The sequence below is a fragment of the Myotis nattereri genome, assembly GCF_964212035.1.
Source record: "Myotis nattereri genome assembly, chromosome: 8".
Classification (NCBI taxonomy): domain Eukaryota; kingdom Metazoa; phylum Chordata; class Mammalia; order Chiroptera; family Vespertilionidae; genus Myotis; species Myotis nattereri.
Genome location: NC_138083.1, coordinates 84,897,489 through 84,917,203, shown reverse-complemented (window position 1 = coordinate 84,917,203; position 19,715 = coordinate 84,897,489). Strand labels below are relative to the sequence as shown.

At 50.9% G+C, this 19,715-nt stretch overlaps 1 protein-coding gene across 3 annotated transcripts; it reads left to right on the top strand.

The window, feature by feature from the left end:
* Window positions 1-1,447: 1,447 nt before the first annotated feature.
* MBD1 (methyl-CpG binding domain protein 1) lies at window positions 1,448-19,089 on the top strand. 3 transcript variants are annotated; one of them, XM_081097431.1, is made up of 17 exons: window positions 1,448-1,617; window positions 2,929-3,063; window positions 9,922-10,036; window positions 10,135-10,301; window positions 10,389-10,471; window positions 10,663-10,703; window positions 11,082-11,228; window positions 11,323-11,451; window positions 11,626-11,700; window positions 11,827-11,943; window positions 12,026-12,094; window positions 12,678-12,845; window positions 13,209-13,508; window positions 13,647-13,739; window positions 14,065-14,193; window positions 14,280-14,341; window positions 17,184-18,074. In XM_081097431.1, exons 2-17 carry the CDS (start codon window positions 2,954-2,956, stop codon window positions 17,377-17,379), a joined length of 2,001 nt encoding a protein of 666 aa, XP_080953557.1. In that variant the 5' UTR covers window positions 1,448-1,617; window positions 2,929-2,953; the 3' UTR covers window positions 17,380-18,074. The 3 variants fall into 3 exon arrangements, with proteins under 3 accessions (XP_080953557.1, XP_080953558.1, XP_080953559.1); XM_081097432.1 differs by lacking the exons at window positions 11,626-11,700; window positions 17,184-18,074 and adding an exon at window positions 18,827-19,089; XM_081097433.1 differs by lacking the exons at window positions 12,026-12,094; window positions 17,184-18,074 and adding an exon at window positions 15,418-16,079.
* The last annotated feature ends 626 nt before the right edge of the window (window positions 19,090-19,715 follow it).

The following is a 19,715-nucleotide window of genomic DNA, read 5'->3' as shown; positions in this document are numbered from 1 at the left end:
CAGTTGCTCAGTGGCAGCGGTTCTCAACCTGTGGGTCGCGACCCCTTTGGCAGTCGAACGACCCTTTCACAGGGGTCGCCTAAGACAGTGGTCGGCAAACTGCAACTCGACAAACTGCAGCTCGCAAGCCACATGCGGCTCTTTGGCCCCTTGAGTGTGGCTCTTCCACAAAATACCACATGCGGGTGCGCACGTACAGTGCGACTGAAACTTCGTGGCCCATGCGCAGAGGTTGGTATTTTGTGGAAGAGCCACATTCAAGGGGCCAAAGAGCCACATGTGGCTCGCGAGCCACGGTTTGCTGACCATGGGCCTAAGACCATCCTGCATATCAGATATTTACATTACGATTCATAACAGTAGCAACATTACAGTTATGAAGTAGCAATGAAAGTAATTGTATGGTTGGGTCACAACAGGAGGAACTGTATTTAAAGGGCCAGAAGGTTGAGAATCACTGGGTTAGAGCGTCAGCCTGCACACCAAAGGAGCAGAGGTTCCATTCGGAATGTGAGAGGCAACCAATTGTCGTGTGCCTCTCACATTGATGTTTCTCTCCCTTCCTCCTTCCACGCTCTAAAAATCAATGGAAAAATATCCTCTGGTGAGGATTAACAAAAAAGGCCAATGAATGCATAAATAAATAGAACAAGTAGATGTTTTTCTGTGTCTCTCAAGTCAATTTAAAAAAAAAAAAAAATCTCTCCAGACCACAGGTGTATTTAATGATGGACACAAGGCTCCCTCTTTTCTCATAAACGCCATTTCTGGGGTATGTATGCAACAGGACCCCACTAACTTTGTGCCAGGACCTTCATCGGCCTTCTCCAGGTGTCCGGTCCAGCGGGCCCCACAGCTCGCCCTTGCCGGGATGGACCCGCTTGTTTACTTCTGGCGCGGCACCGCCCCCTTCCCGAGTTCCCGCGGAAGGAGCTGGGGCCAGCGCCCGAACCCTCCCCGCGCTCCTGCAACTGTTCAGCGGGTTTGCGGGGGAGAGAGCGGGACGCAGTGGTGGGGGGAGATGTTGGCAGGGACTGCAGAGCGTAGGCGCGACCTAGGAGAGAGGTGGGAGAGGAGGGCTCGCCCCTCCCTCCCGGTCACGCTTAGTGGAGACCGCCTAGGCAACGGAGAGCCGGAGAGCGCAGGCCCAGCCCCAACCCTCCACGCCCCCTTCGGTTGGGACTGCAGAGCGCAGGCGCACAGGAGGTGGGGGCAGTGGGGAGAGCGCGCTGGCTGGCGAGGCGTGAAGCGCTGGAGCTGCGGGTCTCCGGTCGGGAGGCGAGGGTACTTGGGTTGCAGCGCGCAAGCGCCGCAGGTCTCGGCCAGGGGCGCGCGCCGCTGCGGGACTCAGCACGCAGGCGCGCGGTCCTCCCCACTAAGGGCAAGCGCCGGCCGGGCATTCGTGCGCAGGCGTCTCTCGAGGAGCGGAACCCTGGGGGTGGGCCCCGGATTTCCGGTCTCGGGTGCAACGAACGGCCGCGGCGGCGACAGCTACCGCTTGAGCGGCTGCAGAGGAGGAAGAAGAGGAGCTGGGCAAGGCCGGAACCTCTGGCGGGAACCCTCGTAATGGGTCCGCGGACCTAGACCTGTGAAAGCTACCGGCCCGGTGCCGAGCTGGTGAGAGTCGGGGGAGGAAGCGGAGAGCGCTCAGGCGGAGTGTGGAGCAGTGAGGCTCGCTACGCCGACGGAGGAGGCCCGCAGGCCGATGAGTGGGAGGAATGGCGGCTTCGGAATATGGAGGGGATGGAATGGGGAGGTTTAGGCTGAAGACGGAGAGGACTGGGGCTCCGGACGCTGACAGTGGCGGCGTCGGGATTCCGGACCAGGAGTTAGAGGAATGAGGGGTGATATCGGGGCCTCTCCGGTTACAGAGAGAGAAACGGGGTGTGCAGAACCGAGGGGATTACCGAGGACCGCTCAGGAGGATGACGGAGAGGACTGGGGGCGTTGGATCGTGAAAGGGAGGGACAGGATAGCTCATGGAGGACGAGGAGAGAGAGGGTGTCAGGAGGCTGACAGCGATAGCACGGTCCGGGGACAGGAACAGCGGGGGCGCTGAGAATGCCGAGGGGAGAAGCGGGGTCCTGGGGCTGGTGAGGGGGGTCGAGGACGAGCACGCCGAAGGGAAGGGGTGAGAGAGCTTCGTAGCCGCCGAGGAGAGGAATGGGGGGCCCCCGGAGCGGAGGCCGGGCGGAGTGCGGCTCCGAACACTGACCGAGAGGGGACACGGTCGGGCTGGGCACAGAAGGCCGGAGAGCCGGGCTGTTCCGGTTGGGGATGTGGAGGAGCTGGGACTCTGGAGGAGGACACAGGGAATCGAGGCAGCACCGAGGGACAGGATCAGAGGACATCAGACGGAAGGAAGGAGGGAAGGAGAAAGGGACAGACACCGGGGACTCCTGGGTCAGCGGAGCGGATGGGAATCGGCACTGGCGTCCAGGGCTAGGAAAGCAGCCCGAGGGCGAGATGGAATGGGGCCTCTTGAGCTGAGGAGCGGGAGCATGGCGGTGACAAAGGGAGGAATAGGGAGCCAGTAGATCCAAGACAGAGAGTGGCTGTTGGGCCAAGGACAGGGAGAAGGAAGGAGGAAGAGCAAAAGATTGCTAGGTGGGCAGGGGGGAGAAATGACAGGCTCTCAGGTGAAGGGTGGGGAGGAACGGACCAGGGCACTGAAAGTGAGGTGGGAGAACCCTTGGGTTGAGGATGGGGCTTCCAGGTCTAGAGGATGACAAATGGCAAGCACCTGGGCCCAGGACAGGGAAGAATTGGTGGGAATGGGGGTTTCTTTTCCTTATATTGGCCAGTTGCCTGTGGCAGGTGGCTGGTTTTGCACAAGTATTAATAGATACCAGTGGTTTACGTGGCCTGAGGCACAGCATGTCCCCGCCGACAGGCTCCGTTTCTCCCATTGCCCCCTCCATGTTGCAGGCCCCTGCTCCTTCCTGTGGCTCCCATGGCTGAGGAGTGGCTGGACTGCCCAGCCCTGGGCCCCGGCTGGAAGCGTCGTGAGGTTTTTCGAAAGTCAGGTGCCACCTGCGGACGCTCAGACACCTATTACCAGAGGTACTGGTTGGGTTGTGGGCAGAGTCAGGGGTAGGACTTAGCTTGGTTAGGCAGAGTGAAATTGGGGTGTGGTTAAATTTATGGGTGGGGCTAAAGTCATGCATATACATTTGATCATTATTTGCAGACTCCATATTTGCAAATTCGCCTACTCACTACAATTTGTTTGTACCCCCAAAGTCATTGCTCAGCTATGTTTTCATGGTCATTGGTAGACATGCAAAGAGCAGCAAAAACAATTTAAGTAGCCTGATATACCTGTTCCCAGGTTGAACAAAGGCTTCTATTCCAGCGATTATACTATAAACAAGTCCTTTTCATGGTCTACTTAGTACTGTGTTTTTCAAGTTTTTGTGCTGTTTGCAATGGCCCCCCAAGCATAGTGCTGAAGTGCTATCTAGTGTTCTAAGTGCAAGTCTGTGATGTGCCATAAGAGAAAATACATCTACGCTAATAAAAGACAAATATGCTAATTGACCGTACCTTTGCTATGCTCTAAGGGACGCCCACCAGCCAATCAGAGTGACTATATGCAAATTAACCCAACCAAGATGGCCGCCGGCAGCCACGGAGCTGGAGCAAACAGGAGGCTTGGTTGCCTGGGTGATGGAGGAAGCCAAGCTTCCCGCCAGCCCTGAGCTGGCTGTGGCCTCCGCTCATGGCAACAAAGTTTCAATTATAGAAGACAAATAAATCCCAGATACCTGCTTCCAGCTAGCCTCCACTGGGAGTTTGGGTGGCTGGAGGCTGTGGCCAGCCTGCAAACAGCCATCAGCCACTCACCCAGGCTGGCCAGGCACCCCAGCGGGGACCTCCACCCTGAAGGGGCTGTGGCCAGTCTGCAAACAGTCATCAGCCCCTCACCCAGGCTGGCCAGACACCCCAGCAGGGACGTCCACCCTGAAGGGGCTGTAGCCAGCCTGCAGACAGCCATCAGGCACTCACCCAGGCTGGCCAGGCACCCCAGTGGGGACCCCCACCCTGAAGGGGGTGTGGTCAGTCTGAAAACGGCCCTCAGCCCCTCACCCAGGCTGGCCAGGCACCCCAGTGGGACCCCCACCCTGATCCGGGACACCCTTCAGGGCAAACCAGCCAGCCCCCACCCGTGCACCAGGCATATAATAAAAGGGTAATATGCAAATTGACCCTAACAGCAGAATGACTGGGACTGACTGGTCACTATGACACACACTGACTACCAAGGGGCAGACGCTCAATGCAGGAGCTGCCCCCTGGTGGTCAGTGTGCTCCCACAGGGGGAGCTCTGCTCAGCCACAAGCCAGGCTGATGGCTGCCAGCACAGTGGTGGCAGCGGGAGCCTCTCCTGCCTCTGCAGCAGCGCTAAGGATGTCTGACTGCAGCTTAGGCCTGGTCCCCCCAAGGGCTCCTGGGCTGCCAGAGGGATGTCTGACTGCCAGCTTAGGCCCAATCCCCCGGGGAGCGGGCCTAAGCCAGCAGGTGGACATCCCCCGAGGGGTCCCAGACTGTGAGAGGACACAGGCAGGGCTGAGGAACCCCCCCGAGTGCATAAATTTTCGTGCACTAGGCCTCTATTGTTAAATAAACTTCATTCAGGTTTGAGTTGCAGTATTGTCAGCTGTGAGTTCAATGTCAGTGAATCAAAAGTGTGGTACATCTAGAAAAAGAAGAGGAAATTTGCCAATTTGTACATGAGGCTGCTTCAGAAAGCGCGAAAGTAATATCTATAGTACGTGATGAAGCTAAGGAAAAGATGGAAGACTGGCTAACTGTGTGGCTCTATGAGATGCTGACCAATAAAGTGTAGTGGGCAGCATTATGAGGCTGAAAGCGCAGAACAGTGACAATCATGTTGTTCCAGTTTAGGAAAATGTTAAACCTGTTGCCACTAGTGCTGGCTATCTCAAACTTTTCAAAGGTGATATATTGTGAAAAATGTTAAATTTGCATGCAAGGCAGGTCCTGCAGATTAGAAGTCTGCGGAAGATTTTTAAAAATACCTGCCAAGTGTTCTGTGGGAAAGCAGCTATACAGAAGAGTAGATTTTCAATGCTGATGAGACTGGATTGTGTTACAAGGACATTGGCAAAGAAAGCTATATAATGCAGATGGGCTTCAAAGCTCCTGGCCTTACATCATTCAAAGACCACACAGTTAGTTATTTATAAGAAAAATATGTTAACTAGGGTGTCTTTACACAGAAACACACATTAAAAAAGCTTACATAGGATTAGTTTACAAAAATATTGTGACCACAGGCTCATAGGAACCCAACCTGTAGTTCTACTAGGAGCAGTGGTTCTATATTCACTAATGCAGTGTTCAAGCTGACTTTATAGAACAGGGGTGGGCAAACTTTTTGACTCGAGGGCCACAATGGGTTCTTAAACTGGACCGGAGGACCGGAACAAAAGCATGGATGGAGTGTTTGTGTGAACTAATATAAATTCAAAGTAAACATCATTACATAAAAGGGTACGGTCTTTTGTTTTTTATTTATTTATTTATTTATTTATTTTTAAATATATTTTATTGATTTTTTACAGAGAGGAAGGGAGAGAGACAGAGAGTCAGAAACATCGATGAGAGAGAAACATCGATCAGCTGCCTCCCGCACATCCCCCACTGGGGATATGCCTGCAACCCAGGCACATGCCCTTGACCGGAATCGAACCTGGGACCCCCCAGTCCGCAGGCCGACGCTCTATCCACTGAGCCAAACCGGCTTCGGCGTCTTTTGTTTTTTAGTTTTATTCATTTCAAACGGGCCGGATTCGGCCCGCGGGCCATAGTTTGCCCACTGCTGTTATAGAACATAACTACCAGGAATAATGAAATTTGACTATAATTCATAAACATACATACTTATAAACAGTTTACGTATAAGGATTTAAGATATATTTGTGATATACTAGTTATTAAATTTTCTACTCTCTTCCTGAACTTTGTCTAAGTTGTTTTTTTCTGGAGGAATAATAAAATTACAAATATATTTACATTTACTTATATTTAATTTTACACTTATTAACATATTTTTAGCATATAAAACTTTCAACATTTATAATTGTAAGTGCAATTATCAAGAACTGTAAAGGATCAGAGATTTTACCCTAATTAGGTTAAGATAACAATTGAGTTCAATATCAGTGAATCAAAGTTCAGTATCAGTGAAAGTCACAGTTTTGTGGATGCTGTTGGGAGATAGGAGATTCCTGGGTCAGAGATGAAAGAGTTTATTACTCTTAGCAATAGCAATATCCAGAATGATTCCCTGAAAGCCAGTTCTGACAGAGTGAAATGAAGAAGGCTAACTAGTGCTGCACATGCACTGGGTTGTGTTGTAGATAAGAACCCTGAGCTTAAGGAATCCGATCTTTTCTGGTGTTCAGGACAGTAAGGATGTTTTCCTTTTGCTCTAGAACAGTGGTTCTCAACTTTGGCTGCACATTAGAATCACCTGGGAATCTTTTTAAAATCCTGATTTCTAGGCCTCATCCTCCGGAAATTCTGTTTCTTTTTATGGGGTGAGGCCACAACATTAGTAACAAAGAAACAGAATTTCTGGAGGATGAGGCCCAGAAATCAGGATTTTAAAAAAATTCCCAGGTGATTCTAATGTACAGCCAAGGTTGAGAACCACTGCTCTAGGAGACCCTCTTACCTCCCGAGATTAGTTACTGTACAAACATCTTTGAAAAGACAGTTAATAGCAAAGGACAGTTTGTGCCTTTCTTGCAAAGCATGCAGAACTGTGAGAGACCTGTGGAGTATTGTGTCCTAACATCAGTTACTTACACTTTATTTTGTACGTAGTTGCATTTATTTGTTTACACATCTATTTGTATGTATATTTATGGACACATTTTTATATGTATGTGTATGTTTTATTGACTGATTTGAGAGAGAGAGAAAGGGAGAGAGAAACATAGATTTGTTGTTTTACTTATTTCTGCATTCATTGGTTACATATATATAGCCTATCTAATAATAGACAAACGTGGTAATTAACTGTAACTTTGCTACCCTTCCCATTGGCTAATCAGCGAGATATGCAAATTAACTGCCAACAAAGATGGCGGCCGGCAGCCAGGCAGCTGAAGCGAACATGAGGCTTGCTTGCTCCAGTGATGGAGGAAGCCAATGTTCCCCGTCTGCCTCGCCCTGCACTAAGCTACACTCTAAGCAACAAAGTTGCAATTATAGAAACTAAACAAGCTCCAGATACCTGCTTTCAGCCAGCTTTGGCCTCAGAGCTTAGAGTGGCAGTGATGGCAACAGTGTTTCAATTATAGAAGCTAAACAAACCCAGATACCTGCTTTCAGCCAGCCACAGCCTCAGAGCTGGAGCTGGGCCTCAGAGCTGGAGCTGGCTCTCAGCTCCAGTGACAGCTATAGAAGGTAAATAAATCCCAGAATAAAAAGAAAAAATGAGAGGTTGGGAGCTTCAGTCACCCACCAGCCTGAAAATGGCCCTCAGCCCCTCAACCAGACTGGCCAGGCACCCCAGTGGGGACCCCCACCCTGAAGGGGGTGTGACCAGCTGCAAACAGCCATCATCCCCTCATCCAGGTTGGCCAGGCACCCAAGCGGGACCCCCACCCTGATCTGGGACACCCTTTAGGGCAAACCAGCCGGCCTCCACCCGTGCACCAGGCCTCTATCCTATATAGTAAAAGGGTAATATGCAAACTGACCCTAACAGCAGAAGGACTGGGGATGACTGGTCACTATGACACACACTGACCACCAGGGGGCAGATGCTCAAGGCAGGAGCTGCCCTCTGGTGGTCAGGGCGCTCTCACATGGGAGGAGCTCTGCTCAGCCACAAGCCAGGCTGATGGCTGCCAGTACAGCGGTGGTGGTGGGAGCCTCTCCTGCCTCAACAGCGCTAAGGATGTCCGACTGCAGCTTAGGCCTGCTCCCCGCTGGCAAGTGGACATCCCCCGAGGGCTGCCAGACTGCCAGTGGGATGTCTGATTGCCATCTTAGGCCCAATCCCCCGGGGAGCAGGCCTAAGCCAGCAGGTGGTCATCCCCTGAGGGGTCCCAGACTGCAAGAGGGCACAGGCCGGGCTGAGGGACCCCCCCACCCCCCGAGTGCACAAATTTTTGTGCACTGGGCCTCTAGTATATATATGTATACACACACACACACACACACACACACACACAGACACTAGAGGCCTGAAAATCGTGTACTCGGGTTCCCTCAGCCTGGCCTGCACCCTCTCGCAGTCCAGGAGACCTCGGGGGATGTTTGACTGATGGCTTAAGCCGGAAATCTGACATCCTTAGCGCTGCTGCAGAGGTAGGAGAGGCTCCCGCCACCGCCGCTGTACTGGCAGCCATCAGCCTGGCTTTTATATGTATGTGTATGCCAGCAGAGCTCCCCCCTGTGAGAGCGACTGACCACCAGAGGGCAGCTCCTGCATTGAGTGTCTGCCCCTTGGTGGTCAGTGTGTGTCATAGTGACCAGTCATTCCCAGTCCTTCTGCTGTTAGGGTCAGTTTGCATATTACCCTTTAATTATATAGAATAGAGGCCTGGTCAATGGGTGGGAGTGGCTGGTTTGCCCTGAATGGTGTCCCAGATCAGGGTCGGGGTCCCGCTTGGGTGCCTGACCAGCCTGGATCACGGGCTGAGGGCTGTTTGCAGCTGATCACACCCCCTTCAGGGTGGGGGTCCCCACTGGGGTGCCTGGCCAGTCTGGGTGAGGAGCTGAGGGCCCTTTTCAGGCTGGCGAGCAACTGAAGCTCCCAGCCTCTTTTTATTTCTTTCTTTTTTTTTCTGGGATTTATTTACCTTCTATAGCTGTCAGTGGAGCTGAGAGCCAGCTCCAGCTCTGAGGCTGTGGCTGGCTGAAAGCAGATATCTGGGTTTGTTTAGCTTCTATAATTGAAACTCTGTTGCCATCACTGGCGCTCTAAGTTCTGAGCCCGCTGGCAGCTGAAAGCAGGTTTCTGGGTTTGTTTAGCTTCTATAATTGCAACATTGTTGCCTCTGGAGCTTAGAGCTGGGCGGCGGCAGGCGGGGAACCTTGGCTTCCTCCCTCACTGGAGCATGCAAACCTCCTGTTTGCTTCAGCTGCCTGGCTGCCGGGCGCCATCTTTGTTGGCAGTTAATTTGCATGTCTTGCTAATTAGCCAATGGAAAGGGTAGCGAAGTTACAGTTAATTATCATGTTTATCTATTATTAGATAGGATTATATTTATTGCTTTCAGAGAGGAATAGAGAGATAGAAATATCAGTGATGAGAATCATTGCTCAGCTCCCTCCTGTACGCCCCACACTGGGGATCGAGCCAGCAACCTGGGCACATGCTCTGACCAGGAATTGAACTGTGATGTACTGGTTCATAGATTGATGTTCAACCTCTGAGCCATGCCGGCCGAGGCACTGGTTGCTTCTTGTCTGTGCCCTGACTGGAGACTGAACCTGCAACCTTGGCATATCGGGACAACACTCTAACAAACTGAACTACCTGGCCAGGGCTATGTAGATTTTGAAACATTTGTTTCTCACATAAGTTTGTTTGTCTGTGTATTTAGTATATACTGCTAACACATTTACATTTTACTTAATGTATTTGTGTTCCTATCTGTGTTTATTTTAACTTATATAGAATACCACTGGTATTATATGTTGTAAATACATGCACGTTCATTTGCATTTATATTAATTAATGTTTGCATATCTTTTGCTATTTATACACCTTTAATATTCTTGCTACTGAGGATTAGTTGGGGTAGAGCCTGGCCAAGCAGATCCAGGCTACCTTCTCTGTTCCATGCATGCCTGTCCACCTCTCAGGGGGAGAGTTGTGTGGGTGGAGTGGCAATGGCTTCACCTGTGTACCAATAACTTCTGGCCCACCTCCAGCCCCACAGGAGACAGGATCCGAAGCAAAGTTGAGCTGATTCGATACCTGGGCCCTTCGTGCGACCTCACCCTCTTCGACTTCAAACAAGGCATCCTGTGCTATCCAGCCCCTAAGGTGCTACACAATGTGGGGTACCCAGATGCAAGGGGGGCTGAGCCACCTAAAACCCACCCACTGACCTACATTCTTCCTGCCCTTGCTCCTACTTCCAGGCCCAATCCTTGGCTCTCCCCAGCAGGAAGCGGAAGAAGCCTTCGAAGCCTGTTAAAGCTCGAAAATGTCAGGTTGGATCCAAGAGGGTTGAGGTCAGAAAGGAGGCCCCAGGGGCTAAAACCAAGGAAGATGCTGACACAGCCCCAGCTTCGCTCCCTGCACCTGGGTGAGTGTTGGCCTAAAATGAGCCAAGTGGGTGAAGGTTGTGGTTGGGGGTATACTCAGGGCCCCACACTCATGTTTCCTATCCCAGGCACTGTGAGAACTGTGGAATCAGCTTCTCAGGGGATGGTACCGGAAGGCAGCGACTCAAGACATTGTGCAAGGACTGCAGAGGTGAGTGGCCCCTAGGACATGGGGAGATAGGAGCCGGAATAGTTCTGGTGTCAGTCTAGGACACCAGTGTCAGGCTGGACATTGAATGGTGAATGTCAGGGCAAAGGCATTGGGTGAGGTCAGATATCTAATGCTCCCTTTCCTCATCTCTTCTTACTTTCCTCCCCCCAACCCCCCCTCTCCCCCCCCAGCGCAGAGAATTGCTTTCAACCGGGAGCAGAGGATGTTTAAGGTAAGCATGACCTACCTCCTCCTCACAAGTGGGTGGTGGGAGCAAGATGTAATGGGAGGTAGGGGAGAAGGGGAGGGTCTCAAGGAATGGTGATGGATCCATGTGGTGTTAGTTATTTCGTAGGGAGCTAGCTGCAGTCAGCAGACTGTAATGGGTGTTAATAGGATATTAGTAGGTGAGGTTAACGGGAATGGTAGACATTGTGATGGCCTCAATGATGTTGGCTAATCAGTAATTATCAGGTATAGTGATGAAGCAAATGGGGGACTAGCAGACATGGTGATGGGAGCTAACATAGGGTCAGGAGACTCTTGAGGGGCAGTGCTCCTGGAGTCACTCTGCTTAAGTCTGTGACCTTGCCCCACCGATTCCTTGCAGCGTGTGGGCTGCGGAGAGTGTGCAGCCTGCCGGGTAACGGAGGACTGCGGGGCCTGTTCCACCTGCCTCTTGCAGCTGCCCCATGATGTGGCCTCAGGGCTGTTCTGCAAGTGTGAGCGGAGACGGTGCCTCAGGATTGTGGAAAAGGTGGGTTGGGCAGGTGGGGTGGGCCCAAGGCTAACCCTAGCCCCTGGCCCTCCTAGCCCTAGCCCCTTGCATCATGCCTCTGGCCCCCCCACAGAGCCGAGGGTGTGGAGTATGCCGGGGCTGTCAGACCCGAGAGGACTGTGGTCGTTGCCGAGTCTGCCTTCGCCCTCCCCGCCCTGGTCTCAGGCGCCAGTGGAGGTGCATCCAGCGGCGCTGCCTACGAGTGAGTCAGGCTGGAGGGACCGGTGCTGGTGGGGCCAGGGCTGGGGCAGAGCTCATTCTGCTATTGAACTTGCTGCTGCTTCCTCCCAACCTGGCCCTGCCCACCTCATGTCTTCTTTTCTCCTTTACCCTACTCTCACCTTCCTGGCCCTACCTACCTGCCCCTGTCTGCCAGCATCTTGCTCATCGCCTGCGTCGCCACCATCAGCGATGTCAACGACGCCCTCCCCTAGCTGTGGCTCCCCCTGCTGTGAGTGCCCCGTCCCACACTGCCTGTCTGTCCCACGCATGCTTTCTGCATTCCTTGGGGGGAGGGTCCTGTGTCTGCCGGGTGCCACCGTGCCTAAACTGATCTACTTTTTTGGCTTTCTCCTAGGGTAAGCGTAGCCGCCGCAGGGGAGGCTGCGACTCCAAGATGGCTGCCCGGCGGCGTCCCAGAACCCAGCCACTACCTCCGCTTCCTCCACCTCAGCCTCCAGAGTCCCCAGAGCTGGTGAGGCGCTAGAGGGTGGGGGAAGGCACAACCCTCATCTTACCCAGTACCTAACATGACCCCACCCCATTTGCCTCTGCAGCACCCCAGAGCCCTGGGCCCCTCATCACCTGCTGAGTTCATCTATTACTGTGTAGACGAGGACGAGCTAGTGAGTGGCCCCATCTTACCTGGACAAGTCTAGACTCTCCTAAGGCACTTGGTTAAGCCCAAAGAAGCACATGCTGCAATGGGCCTAATAGGGGAAGAGCAAGGCAGAGTAATGGGTACCAGTATGGGAGAAGCAGACAATGGGGAGAGACTAATATGGGATCAACAGGTGCAGTGATAGTACCTAATGTCAGATTCCGGTGGGGCTAAAGGAGAAAAAGCTGCCACAATGACCAGAGTTAACATAGGGTGAGTAGACGTAGCAGGTGTGGTAGGTGCTAATCGAGGGTCAGCAGAATCCTACTAGAGGTGGGGAGGTCAGAGACCTTGTCTTGGTAGCTAGTGGGGACTGGCAGACAGAGTAATGGATACTGTGTTGGAGTAGTCACAGTGCTAATCGTATCGAGAGGTATTTGTACAGTGATAGTGCCTGGTGGTGTGACTAGCAGACACTGACATGTGACTAGTGGGAGTCAGGCTAAGACTACTGTGCGTCCAGTTCCCTCCCATGGGGCTAGCGGAGGAGCAGCAGGAACAGTGCTATACGAGTCTTAACAACAGTACCCCTGTCTCCCGTCCCCCAGCAACCTTACACAAACCGCCGGCAGAACCGCAAGTGTGGGGCCTGTGCAGCCTGCCTGCGACGGATGGATTGTGGCCACTGTGACTTCTGCTTTGACAAGCCCAAATTTGGGGGCAGTAACCAGAAGCGCCAGAAGTGTCGTTGGCGCCAATGCCTGCAGTTTGCCATGGTGGGTGGGGCAGGAAGGGTCGGGTGGGCGCAATAGGTTAGGCCGGGTCCCCCAGTGCCTGGGAATGGTGGACAGACCTGGTATGTGGGTGGGACAGGCCAGATGGGTCTTGCCACTTCAGAGGGGTGAGTGGGGCAGTGGGTTTGGTCAAGGGTTAGTAGACATCGAGCCGATGTAAATGAGGAATTTGGGTGGCAATGGCACTGGTAACAGGAGACAAACAGGCTCAGTGATAAGGGGCTCACATATAAGCAGGTTTTCTGCTGGTACTAATAGGGGGATCCGCAGGCTTGTTGGTCAGGGCAGGGTAGTGTGGTCAGGTCACTACATCAGGTGGCCATAACACCCAACCTCTTCTCACAGAAGCGCCTGCTGCCAAGTGTCTGGTCAGGGTCTGAGGATGGGGCAGTGTCACCCCCACCTTACCCTCGTCGAAAGAGGCCTGGATCTACTCGACGGCCCCGTGTGGGCCATACCTTGAAGACACCCTCGGGCACGCCCACAGCCCGACCAAACCAAGCCCAGACTCCAGTGAAACAGGAAGCAGGCAATGGCTTTGTGTTGCCCCCACCTGGCACTGACCTTGTGTTCTTACGGGAGGGTGCAAGCAGTCCCGTGCAGGTACCTGGCCCTGCCCCAGCTTCCACAGAACCCCTGTTGCAGGTGAGGGCCCCACCTCATCCTGCCCTTCCCAGCCCTCTCCAGCCTTGTTCCGGGAAGCTGGGACCAAGTCTGCTGCAGTCCTCCTTCACACAGGGGGCCCAGGGCCCTGGCCTGAGTTGGGTTGTGGTCTTACCCCAGGTGAAGCAAGAGAAGGTGGATGCTCAGGAAGACTGGACGCCAGGCAGAGCCATCCTGACCTCTCCCGTATTGCTGCGAGGCTGCCCCAGCAAGGTGGGGCTCAGTGATGGGTGATCTGTGAGCAGAGTGATGGTGAGCCGTGATGTGGTTCTTTGAGCAGAGCAATGGGTGTGCTGATTGCAGCCTTTCCACAGAATTACTCTGCCTTCCCCAGGCTTTGCCTGCTTTGCTGCCCAGCTAATAGAAAAAATGGAAATCTGTGTGGAATGGGAAAAAATTTTTTAGACAGATGGTTTTTCTGTGCTGAAGTGTGATAGAAGTGGGGTTTATGAGCACAGTGACAGGTTGGCCAATAAGAGACTCTTTCCTTAGGCCAACCTTGCTTTTCTGACTGTTGCCTATTTCCCACCTCTCCCAGGCAGTAGACTCAGGCCTGCCACTTGTGAAGCAAGAGCCACCTGACCCTGAGGAGGACAAAGAGAAGAGCAAGGATGACTCAGCCTCTGATTCGGCCCCAGAGGAGGCAGGAGGGGCTGGCACGCCAGTGGTCAGTGCTCGGGGACACCGCACCCTGCCCTGACCTAGTTTTAACCCAACCAGCCACGTTGACCCATGATGTTAATTCTTCCCCAGATCACGGAGATTTTCAGCCTGGGTGGAACCCGTCTTCGGGACACAGCAGTCTGGTTGCCAAGGTGTGCCCCGTATAGTGAGGGGTGGGGATGGGGTGGGTTCCGGTCAGATGTGGGCCTTGAGTTTTGAGCCTTGAGTATTTTGGCATGGTGCAGTAGGAGGTAAAGTCCCCACACTGTGTTGATCATGATCATTGAGGAGGTATGTGTAGGCCCCTAGAGATTTCCTGAGGTCTAGGTCAGGGCTTATCTTGAGGGGGGTGGGGTGTTTCAAGGGAGAGGACTTGGTGTCCTGTGATGAGATTAGAAAGAAAAAAGGAAAGAAAGCCTGGTCCCTAAGAAAAAACCAGCAGGATTCAGACTTTAAATTTGTCCTCAGAGAATCATCATTTGGGGTCTTCAATGCCTTTAGAGTCTCCAAGAGATGACCAGGTGGCTGGACAGTGGTGGATAAGCAGGAGATCTGGGTTGACACACAAGTGTGTGATCTTGGACTAGTCCTGTACCTCCTGGAGCATCCTCTGTGGAGGGGGTTAGGCTATGTTTCTTGAGCCTTTCCTGGGCCTGTTGAGGTTAATAACAGCTTCATCTGCTATGCAGAACTGTCCCTGCACGCCTGGCAACAGAATGAAGGCTAAGTGCCTGTAAGGACTGGGATAGTGAGAGGACGGGGAATGCTACTTCCTGCAGAATGTTGACAGGCCCCACACAGAGCCCCAGACATAGACAACATAAACTATTGACCTCAGTACCTGGGTTCTTTTGTTCCTACAAACTAGTTTCTGCAGGCCGGAAGTCCCTCCATCTGCACTTGGGCCATTACAGAGCTACTGACTAAGTCCCTGCTGGATACACTGCAGTGTGGGTGAGGACAGCAGTGAATACAATGACCATGGAAGGCTTGTCTTTCAGGAGTATTCCTGCCTTCAGGGAGCTTATAACCTAACTGGGGAAACAGTTTCCCTATGCATGAAATCATTACATATAACAAAGAAGGGAGTGATGTGCTGTTTGTAATGGAAGATTTTAGAAGAGAGAGAAGAAATAATTAAGGGAAAGAAGAGTAGGAAATGGTTTTGTGATGCTCCGTTTTGTACATGGCAAACATTCAACATACAGACCTGCTCCCTCTTCTCTAGGTCCAAGGGCCTTAAAAAACCTGGAACTAGAAAGCAGTAGACTGGAGGCTTCTACAGACTGTAGGATTCAAGGTGAAATTCACAGACCGGCTTTAGGAGAGACAACACTGACCTACTCAGAGGCTGGACCGTAAAGCGATTGCCAGGGCTTGTGTAGGAATCAGTGGGAACTGGAAACACCACCAAACCAGAGGAGCAGGCCTGTTCAGTCCTTTGAGCTTATAGAGGAAGTAAGGAAGAAAGGAAGAGAAAGTAGAAAGTTGGTGCATCTGCTCTAAATAGTGCAAATCCCAGAAGCCTGAACATGACAAGAAGTTTGACTGTTAGGGGTGGAGGAGCTGGTGTTGGGGCTGGGGGATAGAATTAGAGCCACCATAAACAAGCCCTCTTCATAATTATTAAATGGCTTCTGCGTGAGACCTGGCAGTGTCTCTAAACATTTCCTCAGGGAGACAGCAATTGAAAATGTAATGTGAATAAATAAGGAAAGGAACTGCAAGCTGGTGAGTTCTTCCTTATGGACCCAGTTTATTTCTCAGAATGGTCTTTTCAGGAAGACTGACTGTGCCCATTTTTGCAGATGGAAAAACAGACTCCGAAATTAAATAACTTGTCCAATGTCAAACAGCTAGTATTGATAGAGTCTAGAATTAAACCATTAATTAATGTAAAAGCCTTGTTCTTTAAGCCACTAACCCATAAACTGTAATCCTGAGTTCAGTAATGTGTAATAATATAGTAACAAGTTTCCAGCAACTCCAAAAACAAGGTGGATTAATTTTAAGCATTATAACAAATCCTTTACACTGCTGTCTCTAGGGGTGCCAAGGCTGTGTGCTTGGGTCACCTTGTTAGAGCACCTGTGCATCCAGAGACTGGGTTCTTTCCAGGTCTCTGGGGTTGCGTAAGATTCCTCAAACCCTAAGGGTATCCTTCCACACTGGCTGCTGTCCATTTTGCGTTTCCCTCCCTCCTCCTCTTCAGCCAAAGCAGTCTTCGAAGTAGAGCTGTCAGCTTGGCTCATCTTCCTTGACCACTTGTGTCCCCTGCCCCTTGACATTCATGCTTGGTGTCTGCTCTCAGCCTGTCTACTAGGAGTATGAGTTTCTGCTTCAAGTCCTGTCAAAGGGCCAGTCCTGGCTCAGCCTGCCTCACTGTCCAATATTTTGCATAGTGCTAAAAGTGATGAGACATGAGATCATTCCTTAGCCAGCTTTACAAGGTCGGGACTGAGTGTGTGCCCCATAAATTTTGTAGCTTTTGTGCGTCCCTTGCCTTACTCTAGTTCCAGCCTTGCAGCTTTAATAATTCAGATGTAGATTAGCTATTTCCCTACTGTAACTCATGATACAGCTCTCTGCCACCCTCTTCTGCTCCTTTCTTTGCCTGTCCCACCTACTTCAGCCAGTCGACTGGATAATTTTCTGCTATTGTTTTGCTCCTCCCAGGATCCAGCCACCCAACCCTAGAATGCTGGTAATTTTGACAATGATGTCCTATGTGAAATTGATTTGATTGGTATTCTGACTGATGAAATAAGAATCTGGTTATCGTGTGTATCAGGGTACAATTAGAAAAGCAGCACCACTGACATAAAGATTTTATATATATGTATGTATGTATATTTATATATATGTATATATGTATATATATATGTATATTAAGGGATTTATAGGTATTTGACCATACGCAATTGTGGGAGCAGGTTAAACAGTCTCTGTAAGGCTGTGGTATTTGCATCTAATGCTGGAGCTTGAAGTCTGCAGGGCAGGCATTCGGGAAGGGAAGATGGATGTAAATGTGGGAGACCGAGGACACATTGGCGCCCACAAGCACAAGCTGGACCCCCCTGCAGATGGCCTGGAACCCATGTCACTCACCACCTCCAACTTCGATGACGTGGGTGTCCTGCAGAAGAAACTGGTGCCCTTCACCACAGAGTTGAATATGCACCTGGCCTAGGAATTTGAGAAGCTGAAGGAGGATCCTGGAGAGGTGGAGCAGCCTCAGACCTGTTACTTCACACCTAGGAGGCGAGCCAGCAGATAAATGACAACGTGTGAACTGCAGCAGTGCCTGGTGCTCCTGCACCAACTTTCAAAGCTTAAAAACAACATGCTGCTGTTTCACTTCTCCCCTGCAGTTAGCACATAAAATGTTTCTTGTGGCCCATTCTAACCGGAAGCGTATGGGGAAGGGAGTTCTGGGAAACCTAGGCTAGTCAACGTGACGCATCACAAAGCCACCCTGTCATGAATCCGCTCCAAAGGGTCTCACTACTTAACCTGAGGATAACTCCATAACTACATTGCTGGAAATGCAAAGTGGAAGGAAGACCATGGATTTCATGGTGACCCAGCAATACAGAAATTCCGTCAAACCCACCCAGTAGAAATGTGGGTCTCAGCTCTTTGTCACTATTGAGAACTTAATACTGGGGTACAGGGATGAAAACAATATAGTCCATGCAATTTTATTAAATACATCAATATGTATTGCAAATGGTGAATGGATTTCCAACTTTCATGAAATTTGTAGAATTCAGAAAATATCAAGAAGATAGCCCTTGTATGAACCTTGTTGGGGCCCAATAGGAATTGGAAATAATATAGTTTTTGTCTCTAATCTGTTCTATTTTAAAATTATTTTTAAATGATTTTTGTTGTCCTATTTACTGATTCATATATTTAGTGTATCTTCTGGGAATGTCATGATGATGGTAACAGCGTTGACTGCCTCTGAGAAAGTGGGATAGTGGGTGGCAAGATAAAGGTCAGGTTCTGACCAAGGACCTTCGGCAAGTAACTTCTATTAGGCCTCCATGAGGGTTTGGCTGAATGCCCAGGCTCACCGCGTCAAGCCTGGCCCCTCCACCCTCAGAATAGGCCCGCCTGGGCATGGGACCACGTTCATCCCACCTGGGCCCCAGGAACTCTGCCCCTCACCCCTGCAGGACCTGGTGGACCAGGGGTGTGGCCTCCGCCCCGATAAGGGAAATTGATTCAAATTGTGGTAAAACAGGCAAAACCGAACTGGAGTTAAATTACGGGGCTTGCCTATGATGAGGGTGCGGCACGACATGCTCAGGACCAACGCTTGGGACGTTCCAGGGCAGCCGGGTGTCACCCAGGGGTAGCTTCCCCCTGTCACCAAAACTCACTTGGACGGGATCCTCCGGGCTCTATGACCTCAGGGGTGCCTGAGGCACCCCCAAGTCTCAGCTGCTTTTCCCAAACCCCCCTGCCTGGCCGAGGGTGTTTTCATTCCCTCCCAAGGATTTGGTGTCCAGAGACCAGCTGGTGACCAGACACCCGTGGGACTGAAAGGTCAAGGAACTAGCTGGCCCTCAGGACTCGGTCCAGGGATCCGAGACAACCATCTAACTTCTTTCTTTCTCTGTTTGTTTCAGGCTACATAAACTCTTAGCAGTAAATGAAAATGAGTATTTTACTGAACTACAATTGAAAGAAGAAGCAGTATAGGAAAAAAATTATTTTAAAAGATTATTAAAAGAGAAGAAACATTATTTTGTGGCTGAAAAGCTGAACCAGCAATTCAGGAAATGGAATCCAAATCTAGAAACGTACCATATACAAAATCCGAAGTGGGTGGATTACAAGTGATTAAGGAATGTTAATTTACAGTAAATTGAAGCCTTGAAATGGTATGCACAATAATTGTGCTCTGGTTATTGTTACATGGCAGTGACTGGCTAGGTACTGATTTTTTTCTGTAATCTATATATTCTAATGTTCTATGTCCACCCCACTGTAGAGTGAGAGCAGCAAAGTGTCATCTTAATTGGCTTTAAGGTATTGACGACATTGCTATTGGCTGGAAATACAGCCTCCACCTGTGCTGAGAGCCCCTTCCAGGTTCCCTGGGCTCTGGATTCTCAGGGCCTGATTTACTTGCACATCTAATCCACACATCCTGACTTTGGTCCAATGTGGCCCTTCACTTAGACTCCTGGTTTTTATGGTGCCCAGTAATTCCTATCACTGCACTACCAGCCCATCTGGTCTGCCCCCCCATCCTAGAGTACCCCAAGTCTAACTCTTGGTTTGTGCCAGAGTAATAAGATTTCATTAGTAACAGATTTATCATTACTGGTTGGGCAGGCTGACGAGGCAGTTCGGCCCTCTCAGCCTTTATTGTAAAATGAGGATAATACCTGCTGTTCCGTTAACCTATAAGATATTTGTGAGGCTCAAACATCTATGTGTGAAAATACCTTGCAAATTACTGTAAAGAACTACAAAAATATACAAGGAGGTCTTGTGATGATTTACGTTATC

Bases quoted from the DNA above. Each gene is read 5' to 3' on its own strand.
- MBD1 (XM_081097431.1), top strand. From the start codon at position 2,954: ATGGCTGAGGAGTGGCTGGACTGCCCAGCCCTGGGCCCCGGCTGGAAG. The intron at 10,472-10,662 runs GTGAGTGGCCCC...CTCCCCCCCCAG, and splicing joins ATTGTGCAAGGACTGCAGAG to CGCAGAGAATTGCTTTCAAC. The intron at 14,342-17,183 runs GTGTGCCCCGTA...TGAAGTCTGCAG, and splicing joins ACAGCAGTCTGGTTGCCAAG to GGCAGGCATTCGGGAAGGGA.